General features: G+C 40.9%; 1 protein-coding gene across 1 annotated transcript in view; it reads right to left on the reverse strand.

The window, feature by feature from the left end:
* Positions 1–18,845, reverse strand: part of CYP39A1 (cytochrome P450 family 39 subfamily A member 1) — a 73,647-nt gene that overhangs the window by 54,174 nt on the left and 628 nt on the right. The window contains exons 2-5 of the mRNA XM_081093936.1: positions 9,509–9,644; positions 7,433–7,607; positions 5,152–5,301; positions 4,160–4,253 (exon numbers count right to left, since the gene is read on the reverse strand). Coding sequence (XP_080950062.1) covers positions 4,160–4,253; positions 5,152–5,301; positions 7,433–7,607; positions 9,509–9,644 — 555 coding nt within the window. The remainder of the gene's footprint in view (positions 1–4,159; positions 4,254–5,151; positions 5,302–7,432; positions 7,608–9,508; positions 9,645–18,845) is intronic.

Here is an 18,845-nt window from a genome sequence, read left to right on the forward strand (position 1 = left end):
CATAACCTCCCCATCAGCCCTGCCCTGAGTGTGAGAGTGGCGGTGCCCCAACCCCCTGATCGGCCCTGCTCTGTGGGTGATAGAGGGCGGTGCCCCAACCCCCTGATGGGCCCTGCTCTGTGCATGACAGGGGGCAGCGCCCCAACCCCCTGATTGGCCCTGCTCTGTGAGTGATAGGGTAAGGAGCCCCAACCCCCCTGATGGGCCCTGCTCTGTGAGTGACAGGGGGCAGTGCCCCAACCCCGATTGGCCCTGCTCTGTGCGTGACAGAGGGTGGCGCTGCAACCTCCCCATCGACTCTGCCTTGAGTGTGACAGGGGGCGGTGCCCCAACCCCCCAATCGGCCCTACCCTGAGTGTGACTGAGGGTGGCATCACAACCTCCCGATCGCCCTGCTCTGTGCATGACAGGGGGCGGCGCCCCAACTCCCCAATCGGCCCTGCTCTGAGCCCAACCAGGGGCTGCACCTAGGGATTGGTCCTGCCCTCTGCCACCTGGGAGAAGGCCTAAGCCAGCAGGTCGTTATCTCCCGAGAGGTCCCAGACTGTGAGAGGGCACAGCCCGGGCTGAGGGATCCCCCTCCCCGCCGAGTGCACAAATTTTTGTGGACCGGGCCTCTATTCCTATCTAATAAAAGAGAAACATGGTAATTAGCGTACGACCGCTACCCTTCCCATTGGCTAATCAGGGCGATATACAAATTAACTGCCAGCCAAGATGGCGGCCAGCAGCCAGGCAGCTTAAAGCGAACATGAGGCTTCCTTGCTTCTGTGATGGAAGACTCCAACGTTCCCCACCTGCCGCTGCCGGCCTCTGAGCTGCAACTCTAAGCAACTATGTTACAAATATAGAAGCTAAACAAAACCCCAGAAACCTGCTTTAGTCGCTGGGCTTCAGCTAGCAGGATCGCAACATTGTTTCAAATACAGAAGGTAAACAAAGGCCAGAAACCTGCTTTTAGCAGTGGAGGCCTAAGAGCTGGAGCCTCAGAGCTAAAGCTGGCCCAGAATTTTAAAAAAAAAGAAAAAAAGGAGTGGTTGGGAGCTTCAGTCACCCGCCAGCCTGAAAACAGCCCTCAGCCCCTCACCCAGACTGGCCAGGCACCCCAGTGGGGACCCCCACCCTGAAGGGTGTGTGACCAGCTGCAAACAGCCATCATCTCCTCATTCAGGCTGGCCAGGCACCCCAGTGGGGACCCCCACCCTGATCCACGACACCCTTCAGGGCAAACCAGCCAGCCAACACCCGTGCACCAGGCCTCTATCCTATATAGTAGAAGGGTAATATGCCTCCCAGCACCGGAATCAGCGGAGCCGCGAGGCCTCCCGGCACCGGGATCAGCGTGACAGGGGGCAGTGCCCAAACCCCCTTATCGCCCTGTGGCTCTGTGTGTGACAGGGGGCGGGGCCACAACCTCCCTATCTGCCCTGCTCTGTTCGTGACAGGGGAAGGCGCCCCAACCCCCCAATCAGCCCTTCCTTGAGCGTGACTAGGGGTGGCATCGCAACCTCCCGATCCGCCCTGCTCTGTGCATTACAGGGGGCAGCGCCCCAACTCCCCAATCAGCCCTGCTCTGAGCCCAACCAGGGGCTGCACCTAGGGATTGGGCCTGCCCTCTGCCACCCGGGAGCAGGCCTAAACCAGTAGGTTGTTATCTCCCAAGGGGTCCCAGACTGCGAGAGGGCACAGGCCGGGCTAAGGGACCCCCCCCCCTCCCCCCTGAGTGCACAAATTTTTGTGCACCGGGCCTCTAGTTCTATCCTATAAAAGCCCAGGGACCGAACCGGGGGGGGGGGGGGGGAGACAACTAGAACGACTGGTCAACCAGCCGCTATAACGCACACTGACCACCAGGGGTCAGATGCTCAACACAGTGTGCCACTTGGTTTAGGATGAGCAGTGCTCCCATAGTGGGCCAATCCCCACAGGCCATGCCCCCCACCAATGCATGAATCCCAGGCACCAGGCCTCTAGTAAGGAAGGAAAACTACAGACCAATATCTCTCATAAACATAGAGCAAAAATCCTTAACAAAATATCCGGTATTTGCCTACTGTTCTCTCCATTCTTGAGGCCAATGGTTTGCCCTGTATCCTCCCTCTCTAGTGGATCCAAGAGTTGTTGATTTTTCAGTCTGTTCAGGTTCTTTCTTGAGAGGATGAAATGACAACCTCCAAGATTCTTTCATGAGGAACTAAAACTTGGCTGTTATTTAAGAATTGGGTAACCTCAGACAAGTTAAACTCTTTGTGTCTCAGTTTCATCTATAAAATGGTCATAGGATTGTGGTAAGGATGAAATAACTTGCCATTTTGACAAATGTTACTTTAAACACACACACACACACACACACACACACACACACACACACACCCCTCTACTCTTTGGAAAAGAAACACAGCTCTTGGAGCATTCAGGAGAAAACCCTACTGCCATTCTCCATGCAGATTCTCAGGCTACACCCCATGAGAGAAAACTGCATGGCCAGTGTACTGTAAACACCGTCATTCTCTAAAACCCTGTGGAAAACTGACGTTTGCCTGAATGGCTCTGGGTCAGATTACAGCCTCACCCAAGGTTGGCTACTATGGTTACTCTCAGGTCATCACACAAATACCCTGAGGGTATTTTCCTCATAGAAAGGTGTCCCCAGGTTTGCCTATGCCTGTTCCCCAGCATGAGGAAGGAATTCAGACACTGCAGTAGTTCTCAACCTTCTGGCCCTTTAAATACAGTTCCTCATGTCGTGACCCAACCATAAAATTATTTCGTTGCTACTTCATAACTGTAATGTTGCTACTGTTATGAATCGTAATGAAAATATCTGATATGCAGGATGGTCTTAGAGGACCCCTGTCACAGGTTGAGAACCACTGCACTAGAGCATTTTCATTAAGTTACTTGTGCACTTTGAGTCTTAAAGAACTCAGGCATAGGTGATGGAAATAATGGTAGCTACTGTCTAGTCATTGCTTGCTAAGGTAAATACCGTTTCAGGTGCTTTACAAGTATTTTACCCATTCAATCCTCACCCAACTCCAAGACGTAAATACTTCACCATTTTACATTTGAGTCAACTGAAGTATGATTAAGTTAGGGGACTTTGCCAGGGACATGTATCTTCTAGATGGTGAGCGGGGATACAGACCCTGTGAGCTTGGCGCTGGCTCCAGAGCCCACACTCTTAGCTGCTATACTCTACTGCCCCCTTAGAGGCACAACCCATAACTCTCAAGGATTAGGGATTAGGAGAACTGCCTTGTACCATATGTACTAGTTTTGTTTCAGATCCTACAATACAGAAAATAACTATTAAATCACTACCAAAGAAAATATATGATGAGAGGCAGTTGCAGTTACTTACTAAGGCACGTAATGTTTCAAAAGTGATTAACCACTCTAATCCCCAGCTTTCTGGTTTTAATAACCCCCAGTTTTCTGGGTATGAAAGTTGCGGAAAATAAATGAGAAATGAATCTGTGACTGTGTAACACTGTGCCTGGCATGGAGTATGCAGCCCATAAACGTCAGTGTCTTATTGTTATTGTTTTTTGTAACAGTGGATTAGCAGAACTGAAAATAGTTTAAGGATAAATTTCATTTAAAGCTGGTTTCTACCATACTTACAATGGAAGCTGTTATAACACAAAGTTTATATCTCATGAAAAACCCTACAGATGTATTTCATTGTTTTGATATGCCATTCTGTAAATGGAAATACTCGTTTAATATACATTTAGACACATGGAAGAAATCACCACATTTGATATTTCTAACATAATAACATGGGTGTGTAATATTTGAAACACAAAAACAAAAAACTTCTTTTAGTCCTCTGCTTAAGTAGGCCATTGAAAGCCACTTATGTAGAACACAACAGAATCTTTTATTTTCTTCTTAGCCCACGTTAAAAAAAGTGTGGGGATCAAAACAGGAAACTTCTCGAGGGAAACAGAAGTAATACATACAAAGATGAAGTTAAACTGCTTGTGAACGTTCACACTGAATTCTGTCCCAAAGTCTTAAACAATGAATGAGCATCAGCAAAGTTCAAAATCTGTCTTGATTCAAATAGGGAATTAGAGTGGCTATGATTTAAAAAGCTCCATTGTCTTCATCTCATGTATTTTAGGGAAAAAAAAAGATAAGGTGTACTTACCATGGAATTATCTTTTTCAGATTTGTTTGTTTTTATATCTGGGATGTTTTTCTCAAAAAAGTCTAGAAACCACCTTTTGGATTTTGACCAGTTTCTAGGCAAGAGAAAAAATGTGTATAAATTAATTTGAAAGCACTTTAGAATAGGTCACAGTATGAAATGGGGGATGTCTATAGAATTACAATTATTTCTCCAAATTTTTCATCTTCAGCTAGAATTTCATGATAGGTCTACCCTCAGACGTATTAGTCCATAAGGAAAATTGTAAGGGACAACTGTAGTGTTTTTTACAGATATATGTTTGAATTCCTACAGGATTGGCACTGAACAAGAAAACACAACTCAGAGTAAAATACTTTTACTCTGGCTGTTGTCACTTACAGAAGGATGAAAAGCTAGCAAGGGGACCCATTGCTGTCTTAAACCAGGTAAAGCAAACTGGCTATGTTTTTTTAATCTTTCTGACCATTGACCACTGTAAACCAACTGCCAAGAGATAAAAAAAATCACGAGCTACTTTTTATTTGAGGCATTTTATAAATATTTATCTGAGCCACTTTGAGAAACGCATTAAACCACATCTACTTTTGCCTCAGAGAGAAGGAGGATGACAATGTCTGATTCTGAGACTAGTCACACTGGACAGTTTAACACAGGTCCAAACTGTAGCAATGAGTGTGACTATGAACTGTAAATGGGATAAGCCTCAAATAAATTCTTCACTTTATTCTAATATTCACATTCATATTCATTTCCTCTCTTTTCCTCTCTCTCCCTCTTCTTCTCCCTCCCTTTCAAGGATTTGCTCCTCAAAATTAAAAAAGAAACCATGCATAGATCTTCTGTTCCTCCTTCAAACACAAGCCAGTCATAAAAAACAGCTCTCTCTCTTCCACTCAACTGTTATATCTACGCTGAACAGAGAAATGAGAGACGTATGAATTGCTGGGAGGAGCTTGGTCAATGAATTAATTGTAGGAAACAACTTCTACCTTAGAAGATATTCTGGCATCTGGGACCCATGTTCAAAACCTTCATCATAAGTTTGAAAATGCTGGTAGAACTCCATGATTTTCCTCTTGTTTGTGGGAAACAAACCTTTTTTAAAGAGCATATTCACACTGACTGGATAAAGGAGATGCCTATAAAAAGAGAAGCATGTGGAAAGTCAGACCCAATGACCAGGAGAATATAAAGTCAGGATACAAAAGAGGGCATTATTTAATAGCTATATATAAGGAGTAGAAAATAATACATGATAGATTTTTTTGGGGGGAAAAGCTACCCTTAACAGGTTTTAATATTTGGATATTGTCAAGATGACTCAGGGGTGTTCGGCTGGTGTGTCTCAATGGTTGAGCATCGACCCATGAACCAGGAGGTCAAGGCTCAATTCCCAGTCAGGGCACATGCTGGGCTTGGGGCTTGATCCCCAGTAGGAGGTGTGCAGGAGGCAGCTGATCAATGATTCTCTCTCATTACTGATGTTTCTATATCTCTTTCCTTCTCCCATTCTCTATCTAAAATCAACAAAAACATTAAAAAAAAATGACCAAGGTAACTGAAACTGTAGTCTTATTTATCTGAAGATTTTAAAATGCTTTCTAAGCAAGCATTCTTAGATTCTGACAAATGTTAGATGCACAAAAATAAATTGATTCAATGCAATTTTAAAAATCATTAATTTAACAAATTATATCTAAGATATAGTCCATGCCTTTAGATAACAGCAAAAAATAATCAAAGAATCAAGGGAAATATTAGTCACCAAATTTCCTAATGTCTACAGGATCCTACAAATGTGAACTATTCTATAATGAAATATAGTATGTATAATTAAGTTTTACCATAAGTGAATAAAATTATTACTGTGGCATACTTAAGTAAAAGAATATCAATGATAGTTAATATGCCCTAGATTGGTAACACTGAGTACTGTTAATTTCATTTTTATTTATTTTCTCCAAAGTTTCAAAGATAGCTGAGAATTTGCTGTTTTGTTGTACATTTGGGGCATGCCAAAAGTTTGGTTGGTTGGTTGTCTTTGTTCTTTTTTTCTCTCTCTTTCTAACCACTAACAAAACATTAAATGTTGTTCTGTTTTATGAGTCTGAACTATTGAATCCCGCCTTCAGCATCTCAGTATCCCACTGAGATGGAAAAGTGCCCAAGGTAACTTCAATTTCCCACATCTCCTTGTGTACATGGGAAATTTCTCTCCTGGTTCCCATGCCCAGACCTTCCATTCGCCAGAAAGCTTCAGAATGTGGCTGACATGCTGCCTGGTTCCTCTACTGCCCTTTCCTATCTCATCCGCCTTTCAGCACCTCCCCTCCAGGAGGCACCTGGGGTGAGGCCTCTGTTGACTTTGCCTCAGTCAACTTTTCATGTCTCACACCATCTCCTGGACCCTCTACTTCAGTGGTTCCCAACCATTGTTTGGCCATGCCCCACCTAAGCATGTCTAAAATCCTGATGTCCCCCGCACTGTGACATATGATTCTTATTATTCAAAAAGTAAGCTCCTATTCATGCGGAGGAAGCCCAAAAGGCCATTAACTTCCAAAAAACATGGCATCCATGAAAGAGAAAAATAAAAGAACAAAAAAGACAGCTGAAGTACTGAGGAAGAAATCACTAAGAGATTGTTTAAAAATAATAATATGAAATGATATGAAAAAATAGCAAAGTTTCAAAACATATAATAGAGAACTGAAATGCATAAACATGTCACAATATATATTTATATACCATATGAAGCACCTAGAACCATAAGAAATGCAAAAAACTTACTGTTAATAACTCATTCTCGAATTGCCCCCCTTAAAAACCAAATTGCCCCCCTGTGGGGCGTGTGCCCCATGTTGGGAACCACTGCTGTACTTGATGATTCTATCCTCTCCCTTGTCCTTTCAACATCCATTTGTTATAATAATCACAAATTGCACTGAATTTTTCATCAAAAATCTGATGGATGCAAGACAATTGTAAGAGGTAAGTCCAAACAGAGCATACACAATTGTATAGAATGACTAAGGAGAAATTACTGTACACGTATTAACATGTGTTGACTTATTTGCTCACCATAAAAGTGGACTACTCAACTGAAACCTGCCCATTAATTAGAATTTAAAATATTAACATAATCTCTTAATTGCCTAGTTAGGTAGAGTTTAATTAATCCACTGGATAATTTCTGAAGTCCAATGTATAGGCTTAAAATGTTTTATTCCAAAAAAAACCAAGATGAACTCATACCATTTGTCTATTTACCTTACTAAGATGTTCAGGTCCCTTGTCCCATGAGTGCCTAAATTCTCCAGTTGTTTCTGTAATTCTTCAGTTAGTCGTCCAGTGAATTGACAAAGGTTGAAAGTCCCCATTTTCCCTTTCATCAGGATATAAAGTTTTTCATGCAGTGTTAAAAAGACATTCTTTGGAATTGATGCTATAAACAAGAAAACTATTTTTAAAAGAAGCAACAACTCCTTGAAGCAGTCAATATACTCCTATTATTTGATCAGTAGAGAATATAGCCAAAGTTCACCAAAAACATAAAATAACCTCCTGGGAATAAAACCAGGTAAAGAGTCAACCTATATTGTAAGATAGTAAAAGTCTGTAGGGTAATTTACTCTAAGGTATAATCTATAAGTGGGCCTCTGGGAAACACAACTCTAGTGATGTTTTTTCATGCTTAAACCTTTCATTGGCTTTCTACCAACTTTTGGACTCTGGTGATATTTCCCCCTCCAAATCTACATTTCAGGTATATTGAAAACAAACAGTTTTATATAGCCCAGAATTTTCATGAGTTGTTCTATCTGCTCAGAACATTCTCTACTTGACCAACCTCACTCACTCCCAACCCTATGCCTACAAGACCTAAGTTTCTCCTGCTAATTTCTATTCCTCTTTCAAGCATCTTCTTGAATATTACTCCACCAGGAGTCCTTTCCTCACCCCATGAATTGATTGGCCCCACTATTTCCTTTATATTAGCGTTCATGCTCCTTCCACAATACTCACTCCTGGTGTGGCTGAGGTGGTGAGAGTATAAGTAAGTGTTTTTAACTCACTATTCCTTCATATTTTTCTTTAATCCTATTTTATTTTCTTCAAAGTAACCTTTTCAAAAAATAATTTTTAGGTTTGTATTTCATCATCCTATTATGTCTAGGTTACATTTTATATAGGTAATTTAAAAACAACTTTTAGATACCCTGAAGCATTCATCTTCTCTGTGGCAGGGGAATACATGAGAGGAATTTGGAAGCTGGCTCAAAAGTAGATATTAACATACTTCCATCTATTAAATAAAAATATTTAAATATGAAAGCCAGCAGAAGGGAGGGACAGGTATAAAAACTTGATCACTTTCATGTACCTGACAGGTGAGTAGGTTGGTATATATTTCTGAAGGATATGCAACTTTATAGATCAAGAAATTTCAAAATATTTATATTCTTTGATCTGAAATTCCATAGTCCAAATACCAAGAAGTATACTAAATACTTATAAAATTTAAACAACATGTGATTTTCATAAAAGCAAAATGAAAAAATAATCATTCTATTGGTCACTGAGAGCTTTTAAAACCAACTTTTTGGTTTTAATGGCAAAAAAAAAAAATGCATGAGAGGCTACAAAAGAACCTAAGAAAGAAGCAAAGAGAAAAAAGCTGTAGTCAGTAGAGGCAAGCACAGACATTGTGAACAAAGGTGCAAAGTGAATCAGATGCAAAATGAACCAGCCCTGCATTCCTGGGAGGACAAATGGGCTCAGCATGCACGTATGTGACCTGGGGAGAAACAGAGGAGACCGTGACCCTGCGGACACACTGACCAGTACAATCCAGAGGTCACCGAGGACAGAGAGTTGGAGAAAGGGCACCACTTACCTTAACAGCCCTACGGATTATGTCAGGAAATGCCGTTAGAAAAGGGCTTAGTAAGCAGTGGAATTCTACTTTCAGGGAGCAGAGCAGTAAGATGTGATCAAGCCAAGAGCTACAGCCTGAAGAGCACTGTATGCACAGTAGCAGAACAGTTAGCCACATCTTGGGAGCTGTAACAGGATACAGATTCCAAATATTTTCCAGAGAAAACATCCGTGAGGTAACCTCATCTCTTTCACGCGTCTAATTAAGATCTAACTGTATTAGGCTGCCGATACTTTGTTTTCCAATGACCAAACTCATCATATACTCTTTTCTCCTCCTACCCTTACTCTAACAATAAAATAATGGAGCCTCATCATTCTTGATATAGGAGTAAGGATGTCACTGTTACCTAAAACTACTTGTGGATTCCAACGTTATATTTCAAATGAACTGAGAATATTCTTTACCTGTACGATAGACGGGATCTTGCACTGCAAATTCAAAATTTACTTCTTTGGATTTTAGAAACACATCAATGCCCTCTTCTTCAGTAACAAAGGTCATTCGAATTCCCATAGCAAATACTGTAAATATTGGTCCATACTGAAAAACACACATAAATACAGATCATATTAGTAAGCATTTCTGATAACTAAGTTACTGGGTCATGAGTTAGGTTTAAGACACAGTATGCCTCAAGAACCCCAATGCTGAAGTTATAGTCAAGAAAAAAATTATTATAATTATATATGGTAATTAATTCTAAATTTTGACTGATTTGGCCAATGCTATATTATATAAACCCTAATTTATTCTGTCCTAATACTTAACCTCTCTTCTGATCATGTAATTACTTAGTTGCATTTTCTTTTCTTGGAGTGCCAACTAATAATTGGAAGTAATTATTAGAAATTTTACTAAATACTGTACTATTTGAACATTGTTTTCAAGATTCAGTAGGTTATAAGTAACCTATACCTCAACTTTGTTCAAGAAAAATATACAAAATTGTTGACTGTTTTTACTATAAATTCATGGTCATTCAATAATGTCTTGCAATCCTAAAAAGTTCTCTAACATGTTCACTTTCTCACTTTCCAAAATGACTATTTTACCTGTACAACTTGCCCAACCTTCTCTACTGTGAGGTAGTGTTCCTGCTTTGTATGTCACCGGGAATGTAAAAGCAATCAAGTAAGAGCACTCTTAACTTTCTACCACCAAATCCTGCAAAGTTTATGCATTTGCCCCATTCTCCATACTTCCCTCTGGTGAACACAGGTGGAAGGGGAAATGCCAACATCCTTTCCATGCTCTCTTACCTTCTTTTTGTTCTACATTTCTTCCTTCTCTCTCCTACATCCTCAGTTTTGCCCTTGCTATCAGATCATTCCAAGTGGCCTAAAACATACTCTAGTGAGGGGTTTGATTCCAGGAAGTCCTTTATTGGGGGGCGGGGAATATATCATTATTTTCATTTCCCCTGTGGCCACAGTGACTTTACCATACTTCATCCAACATTTCCCATTGTTAGAACCACCACCCTTACTTTTATCTCTGAATACCATTTATGTTCATTACTACTTCAATATTAGTCATTTCTAGACCTGCCATGAAAAGACACGTGATACACTGTTGAACACTATCAGGCAACTGAGGGCTTGATAATCATGGAGCCACCAAACAGTGGAGTCTCATTTTCTTTCACTCGCGATCCATATGTTAGCAGCAAGAACGGCAACAGGTGTTAGACTGGTGGAGTCAGACTGGACCTTGGTGCAGCAACCTGGAGTTCTGGCTAAGAAAGAATTCAGAGCCAAGACAAACTATAAGAGAGTTTATTTAGAAATTCACAGAGGTAGAAGAAGGGAGCCATAGAAGAAATGGGCTCAGTACAATGTGCCTGAGGGGATGGGGGGGGGGGGGAAGGCATGGGCATGCTCCATAGAGAGAGCCCCTTGGGGTCCTGGTCTAGAGCAGGGGTGGGCAAACTTTTTGACTCGAGGACCACAGTGGGTTCATAAACTGGACCGGAGGGCTGGAACAAAAGCATGGATGGAGTGTTTGTGTGAACTAATATAAATTCAAAGTAAACATCATTACATAAAAGGGTACGGTCTTTTTTTTTTTTTTTTAGTTTTATTCATTTCAAAGGCCCGCAGGCCGTAGTTTGCCCACGGCTGGTCTAGAGGGTATTTATCTGGAGGTCTCAGGGGAGGATCCCAATAGAACAATCATCAGCTTCCCACCACTGTATCCAATTGTGGTTTCCACGGATTGGCTGGTGCCAAGGCAGGGTAATTAGTCAATGCAGCTGGTCCCAAGGTCAGCCATGGGGTCCCTTGTCTGGTTTGGCTGCTTTTCTCGGCCTGGAGCTAAAACACAACGGAGGCCTAGATGTAATTGATTTGGGTCAGAACCTCGTTGTCCTCAATGCATAAAAGCTATTCTCTGGAATAGCTTTGTTCATAACCCCTCTAAGGGGTCTAACCCACATGACTAACAACATGCTAGGGCAGGAAAGATCAGAGGAAGGTCCCAACCACATGACCAGAGATATGAAAAGTCAGAGGGGTCTTACCACATGACCAGTAATATGCTAGGGGAGGAAAGGGTACCCTGGGGGCAAGGTCCTTGTTTCCTCAGGTTTGCCCATTGCTAAGCACCCGAGGCTTGCCACCCTGTTGACCTTCTGTAACCTGGCCCATCCTCCTTGCTCTGCTCTTGTCTAACTGCCTACAGCGCTGGAATCTACACTCCTTTCCAAAATTCCCTCTCTATAATTGTTTGCTAGTCAATACTTAGAAGATGAGTGATTCTCATTGTTTGTTAAAGCTTTGTCCAAAAGAGAATTCTTAAATTTCCATTAGAAATGTGTCCTTTCGCAACACCAATTGGCACCCAGGTCACGGGGGTAGAACAGCCAAGTTCAAACACACTGAGTAGTTAAGATAACTGCTGACAAGTAATATTTAAAGTAACTTATTGCAAAATGACTGCACAGTGCAAATGTCCACGTTCGGTGTTATAAATTCAACGAGGTTTTTCTGTCTTATTTGCCTCCCTTCTGTTCTTGTTGTTGTGCAATGTCAGCACTCTGAGTATTACAAAGTAAAGGCAAGCATATGCAGTATGTGCAGTTGTGATGCTTGTATTTTTTTTATTAAACTTTTTATTTTGAGATAATGTAGACTAACATGCAGGTGTAAGAAATAACCATCACTCTGCTTCACCTAGTGTTAACACCTCTCAAAGTGATAGTACAGTATCATAACCAAGCTACTGACATTGATAGAGTCAAGAAAATATGTCCTTTTTATAGCCACACCCATTTCCCTCCCACACCCGACTCCTCCTTAACCCTTGGCAGCTATTAATCTGCTCTCTATTTCTAATAGAGTACTGAGTTTTAACAATGTTATAGAAATAGAATCATATAGTATGGGGACCTTTGGGATTGTCTTTTTTTCACATGGCATAATTCAATTGAGAACCATCCACATTGGTGTATGCATCAGTAGTTCATTCCTTTATATTTTGAGTAGAATTCCATGGTATGAATGTACCACAGTTTGTTTAAACATTGTTTAAGGATGTCTGTGTTCTTTTCAGTTTCAGATCATTGCAAACAAAGTAGCTATAAATATTCATGTACAGGTTTTTGTGTGAACATAAGTTTTCATTTCTCTAGGATAAGTTCCCAGAATATGAACCAGCATTTCCATCAGCAATTTTACCATCTTACATTTTGTATTTCCACCAGCAATGTATGAATGACCCAGCTTCTCTGTAGCATTTGGGTGCTGTCCTTATTTTTTATTTAGCCATTCTGATAGGTGTCTCATGATATTCCATTGTGGTTTTAATTTACATATCCCTAATTGCTAATGATGTTGAACATTTTTCCATGTGCTCATTTGCCATCTGTATATCCTCTTCAGTAAACTGCCTGTTCTTGACATTTGCCCATTTTTAAATTGGATGGTTGTGTTTTTTCTTTAATCTGGAATGTTGAGCATTCTTTATATATTCTAGATACTAGTCCTTTGTTAGATATGTGGCTTGCAAATATTTTCTTTCAGCCTATAGATTGATTTTCATCCTCTTAACTGGGGACTTTCATGCTAAATATTCCTCTTTAACAAACAAAATATGTTAACATTTACTTTTGAGCTAGCTTCCTATGTCCTCTCATGTATTCCCCTGCCACAGAGAAGATGAGTGCTCCAGGGCATCTAAAATTATTTTTAATTCACTTATGTAAAATGTAACCTAGACATAATAGGAGGATGAAATACAAAATTAAAAATTATTTTTTGAAAAAGTTACTTTGAAGAAAATAAAACAGGATTAAAGGAAAATAAAAAAGCATAATGGGTTAAAAAAAAATACTCACACTCTCACTACCTCAACCGAACCAGGACTGTGTATTGTAGAAGGAGCATAAACACTAATATAAAGGAAATAGTGGGGCCAAAGCTATTCATGGGATTAGGAAACTAGACATGTTTATGCCTTTAGAATATAAATCTATTTGAAAAAAACAAACACCACTATATTTTAAAGAAGACGGACTTGTAATTTTGATAGCAACATTGTGGCAACTTCTTTCTGAATTTCTCCACTTCTTTCCTGGAAACTACACAAAGCCAAAAGGAAAAAGAAACAAACATATGCACAAGCAACAGACTCAGCTAAACAATAAGAAGAAAATCTACACACTACAAAAGCCACCACACCTGAAACCAGCAGAAATGGCAGTGGAAGCTCTAACCATATAGCGGGGAGAAATGAGCAATGTCCAGAGATTTCAATACTGAAAAGCTTAGAAGTATACACTCCGGGAGAGGAGAAGGCAAAACTCAGAGCTAGAACCACTTGGAGAGGGGTTAAAATAAGCAGGCCGTGGATATTGAGGGAACTAGCAAAGGATCACACAGAAGCTATTCAGAGGGTTCCAGAAGCAGTGTCTTCTAAACGTGAAGAGGCACCTGAGAAGACAAGAGTCCTGTCTCTTAGTAGCAGCAGCTATGGGAGAAAGGCAGTGAGAGTTCAAGTGTGGAAGGGTAGGTCCCGAAAGTCAGGAGCCATAGATCATGCATGCGAGGAGGCGCTATGGTTTCTCTGTAGCAAGAGAGGATAGAAAACTTAAGCTGAGAAACTTGGAAAGCAACTACTTCTAACCAAAACCTCTTGTTGACAGCTAGTCAAAGACAACTCAACTCTTTAAAATATGGTTAAACAAAAGGGAAAAATTCAGCACTATAAGAAAGAAAAGAATACCCTGATAAAGAAACCCACTGAGAGGATTTTGCTAAAGAGTACATGAGAATTGAAATGCAAAATTACTGTTGTGATTTGTAAAAATTAACCTAATAATTGCAGTTGGAAAGAAAATAAAGCAGGAATATAAAGAAACTATGGGAAAAAATAGCCAGACAAAAGAGGAAAGCTAGGAGATAAAGGAACTCAGGAAAGAAAGACACAATAAGAACATTTCTGAATAAAAGAAAACAATTATATGTGAGGCTATACACCTCACACAAAAAGGTCTAAGGAAAAGAGAGTATAGAAATGTGAGAAATGCAAAATAGAAAATAGAAATAAAGGTGAAAACGATTGCAAGGGAATGACAGCATGGGAGACAGGCCAAGGAGATTAAACCGATGCATAATTGGACCTCTTTCCCAAACTCCAAATTCATTTATCCAACTGCTTATCTCAGCATCGCCACTAGGATGTCAAAATCCCAAACTTCTACAGATCTAAAGCTGAACTTTCCTTCCAATGAGTTCTTGCAATCTTGTCCATTTCATTTGATGGCAATCTACTGTCTAGTTTCTCAAGCGAAACGTCTTGGAGTCACCTTTGCCTCTTTGATTCTCTTACACACCACATTCAATAACCAGTAAATCTTGTTGTTTCCACCTTCAAAATATACCCAGCTGTTTCTCAAACTGCCACTGCTATCACCATGGCCCAAATCACCATGACCTTAAGCTTGAAATATTGCAATAACCTTCAAATTATTTTCCTTCTTTTATCCTTAAGTCCCTGTTTTTAACAGAGCTGCCAAAGTGACCCTTTAAAATTTAAATCAGATCATATTACTCCTCTGCTCAAAACACTCAAAGTTTTCCTACTTCACTCTAAATTACAAATAAATTTACACTTTCAATCTGATAATTTATAGATATACTGTACACACAGAAATGACATTTATTGCTACATTATTTATAATAGCAAAATATGAGGGGAAAAACATGTCCATCATTAAGTGACTGTTTAAGTGAACTATGTTTCAGGAAATACTTTGCAGGTTTTATGTCTGAGTAGGATGTGGTAGAACCAGGTGAGCCAAGGTTCTTACTTGTCAATTTTAAAAAGGTGAATAAATTCCAAAGATGATATTTTGAAAAGCATCAGAGAACTGGGGATACAATAAAAACTAAATTGGCTAAAACTCCACAGAGGAGAGAATTGTACAGAAGTGAAAAAACAATAGTTCACTATTTATTTCCCTGTTGAATTCTGGGTATGGTCTGAAGGTCAGAACTGAAATAGGCACCTTTGGAAAATCAATAGTTAACATCATACTTAATGGTAAAATGTCGAACATTTAACTTAAAATTAGGAAAAAGACAAGCTTGTCAACTCTCATCACTTTTATTCCACAATATATTAGAGCTCCTACTGATTGTAGTAACGCAAGAAAAAGAAATAAAAGACATAAACATCATGGCGGAGGGGTGGAGAAAATAAATTTATCTCTTTGCAGGACATACTGTTTATGCATCAAAACTCTGAAGAATTTCACAAAATAACTACTAGAACTAATAAGTGAATTTAGCAAGGTCATAGGATACAAAATATACAAAAAAAACCTAAAACCTTGCATTTTTTATGTGCCAGCAGGATACAATTAGAAAGCAAAAGTGAAAACAATTTTATCTATAACGAGAGTCCCAGTGCACGAATTCGTGCACCAGTGGGATCCCTTGGCCTGGCCTGTGGGATCAGGCCAAAACCAGCTCTCCGACATCCCCTGAGGGGTCCCGGATTGCAAGAGGGTGCAGGCCAGGCTCAGTGACCCCACTGGTGCAGGATCAGGACTGGGGAGGGATGTGGGAGGTTGGCCAGCTGGGGAGGTACCACACGAGGGCTCCAAGGTGTGCCTGGCCCATCTCACTCAGTCCTGATCAGCCAGACCCCAGCAGCAAGCTAACCTACCAGTTGGAGCGTCTGCCCCCTGTTGGTAAGTGCACGTCATAGCAAGTGGTTGAGTAGCCTTAGCATATCATTACCCTATTATGTTTTAATTGGTTGAACGACCAACTTGTCAACTGGACACTTAGCATATTAGGCTTTTATTATATAGGATAACCCCCAAAATATAAAATCCACAAGAAAGTAATTAACAATCACAGGCAAGCCCTCATTGCAAAAAACTACACGTAATTTCTGAAAGAAATTAAGTAGCTAAATTGAGAGATATACAGCATTCAAAGAATAGAAGAATTAATATTGTTAAAAAGTCTATTCTCCCCTAATTTTTCTACAGGTTTAACAAACTTCCAATCATAATTCCAGCAGTCTTTTTTTTTTTTTTTAAATATATTTTATTGATTTTTCACAGAGAGGAAGGGAGAGAGATAGAGAGTTAGAAACATCGATGAGAGAGAAACATCGATCAGCTGCCTCCTGCACATCTCCCACTGGGGATGTGCCCACAACCCAGGTACATGCCCTTGACCGGAATCGAACCTGGGACCTTTCAGTCCGCAGGCCGACGCTCTATCCACTGAGCCAAACCGGTTTTGGCAATTCCAGCAGTCTTTATAATAGAAATTGACAAGCAAATTTTAAAATTTATATTAAAATTCAAATTTAAATCTTGAATGTCAAGGCAATTACAAAAAAATATATAGAGAACTTTCACTACCTGATTTAAAGACTTACTATAAAAACACAGTATTTAAGACAATTCAATGTTCATAAAGGAGTGGTCATATAAATCAATGGAATAGGAGGGAAAAGCTAGAAATAGAACTACACATATACAGTCAACTAATTTATGAAAAGCTGCAAAGGCAATGCCATGAGGAAAGTCCTTCAAGAAATGATACTGGAACATCTGGACATCCAGATCAGGGGGGAAATGAACCTCACCCCTTACTTATACCACACACACACAAATTAATACAAAGTTGATCATAGCCCCAAATGAAAAATGAAAAATTATAAACTTTTTAGAAGAAAATAGAATAATCTTTGTGACCTTGATTGACCTTTTCAGACAAGCTTGTAAAAACATTCCCTAAACATTATCAAAATCATACTCCTAAGGAAGGCTATATCCTATATCAGGGGTGGGCAAACTTTTTGACTCGAGGGCCACAATGGGCTCTTAAACTGGACCGGAGGGCCGGAACAAAAGCATGGATGGTGTGTTTGTGTGAACTAATATAAATTCAAAGTAAACATCATTACATAAAGGGGTACGGTCTTTTTTTTTTTAGTTTTATTCATTTCAAACGGGCCGGGTCCGGCCCGCAGGCCATAGTTTGCCCATGGCTGTCCTATATGATATGCAAATCAACCTAATTGCGGAATGACTGGTCGCTATGATGTGCACTGACCACCAGGGGGCAGACACTCAACGCAGGAGCCCTGGATGGGGCTCATGGCTAGTGAGCGCAGTGGCGGTGGCAGGAGCCTCTCTCGCCTCTGCAGCAGCGCTAAGGATGTCTGACTGCTGGCTGCTAGTGAGCGCAGTGGCGGTGGCAGGAGCCTCTCTCGCCTCTGCAGCAGCGCTAAGGATGTCTGACTGCTGGCTGCTAGTGAGCGCAGTGGCGGTGGCAGGAGCCTCTCTCGCCTCTGCAGCAGCGCTAAGGATGTCTGACTGCTGGCTTAGGCCCGCTCCCTGGGGGAGCAGACCTAAGCCATCAGTTGGACATCCCCCGAGGGCTCCCGGACTGTGAGAGGGCGCAGGCCAGGCTGAGGGACACCCCCCCGAGTGCATGAATTTTGTGCACCGGTCCTCTAGTATATATATATAAAAGGCTAATATGCAGAGTGTCCCCTCAGGAATTCGACTGGGAGACTGGGAGTTCAATCGCTCGCTATGACGTGCACTGACCACCACAAGGCGGTGGGGAATGAAGGGAGGAAGGCCCCGGCCAGCAGCCAGAAGGCCCCGATCTACCCTGATTGCCAGCCAGGCCTAGGGACCCCACCCATGCACAAATTTCGTGCACCCGGCCTCTAGTAGGAAATAAAGGAGAATTTATTTTAAATATACTGTTTTGCATCTATTAGACTAGCAAGAATTATGGTTCCTTGTGTGGGCCAGGATAAGAGGAGCTAGGCAATCCCCTACCTACACTCAAAAGAAAAGAAAAAGTGTATACTGTTAAATCCTTTTGCAAGGGTAAAATGGTAACATAAGCAATGTAAATGTTCATGTTCTTTGGGCACTTCCATTTTTAGAAATTCATTCTGAGGAAACAATCGGCTAAGTGCAAAAAGCAACACACACACACACACACACACACACACACACACTATATGTATGTATACACAACCCCCACCCCTCACCCCCAGAATGTTCAGTGAAGCGCTGGTTGAAATAAATAAAAAAGTTGGCAGTATTCTATAAATTCTTTTTGCAAGATATACTATATTTGAAAAAGTACAAAAACATCTACTACAGCAACCATCACTAATCTTCTTAGTGCCCAGGGAAAACTGATTTCATCATCAGTAAGTAATAACAGCAGTCGAAAATACGGGGCCAGCAAAATT

This window comes from Myotis nattereri, assembly GCF_964212035.1.
Source record: "Myotis nattereri genome assembly, chromosome: 6".
Lineage (NCBI taxonomy): Eukaryota > Metazoa > Chordata > Mammalia > Chiroptera > Vespertilionidae > Myotis > Myotis nattereri.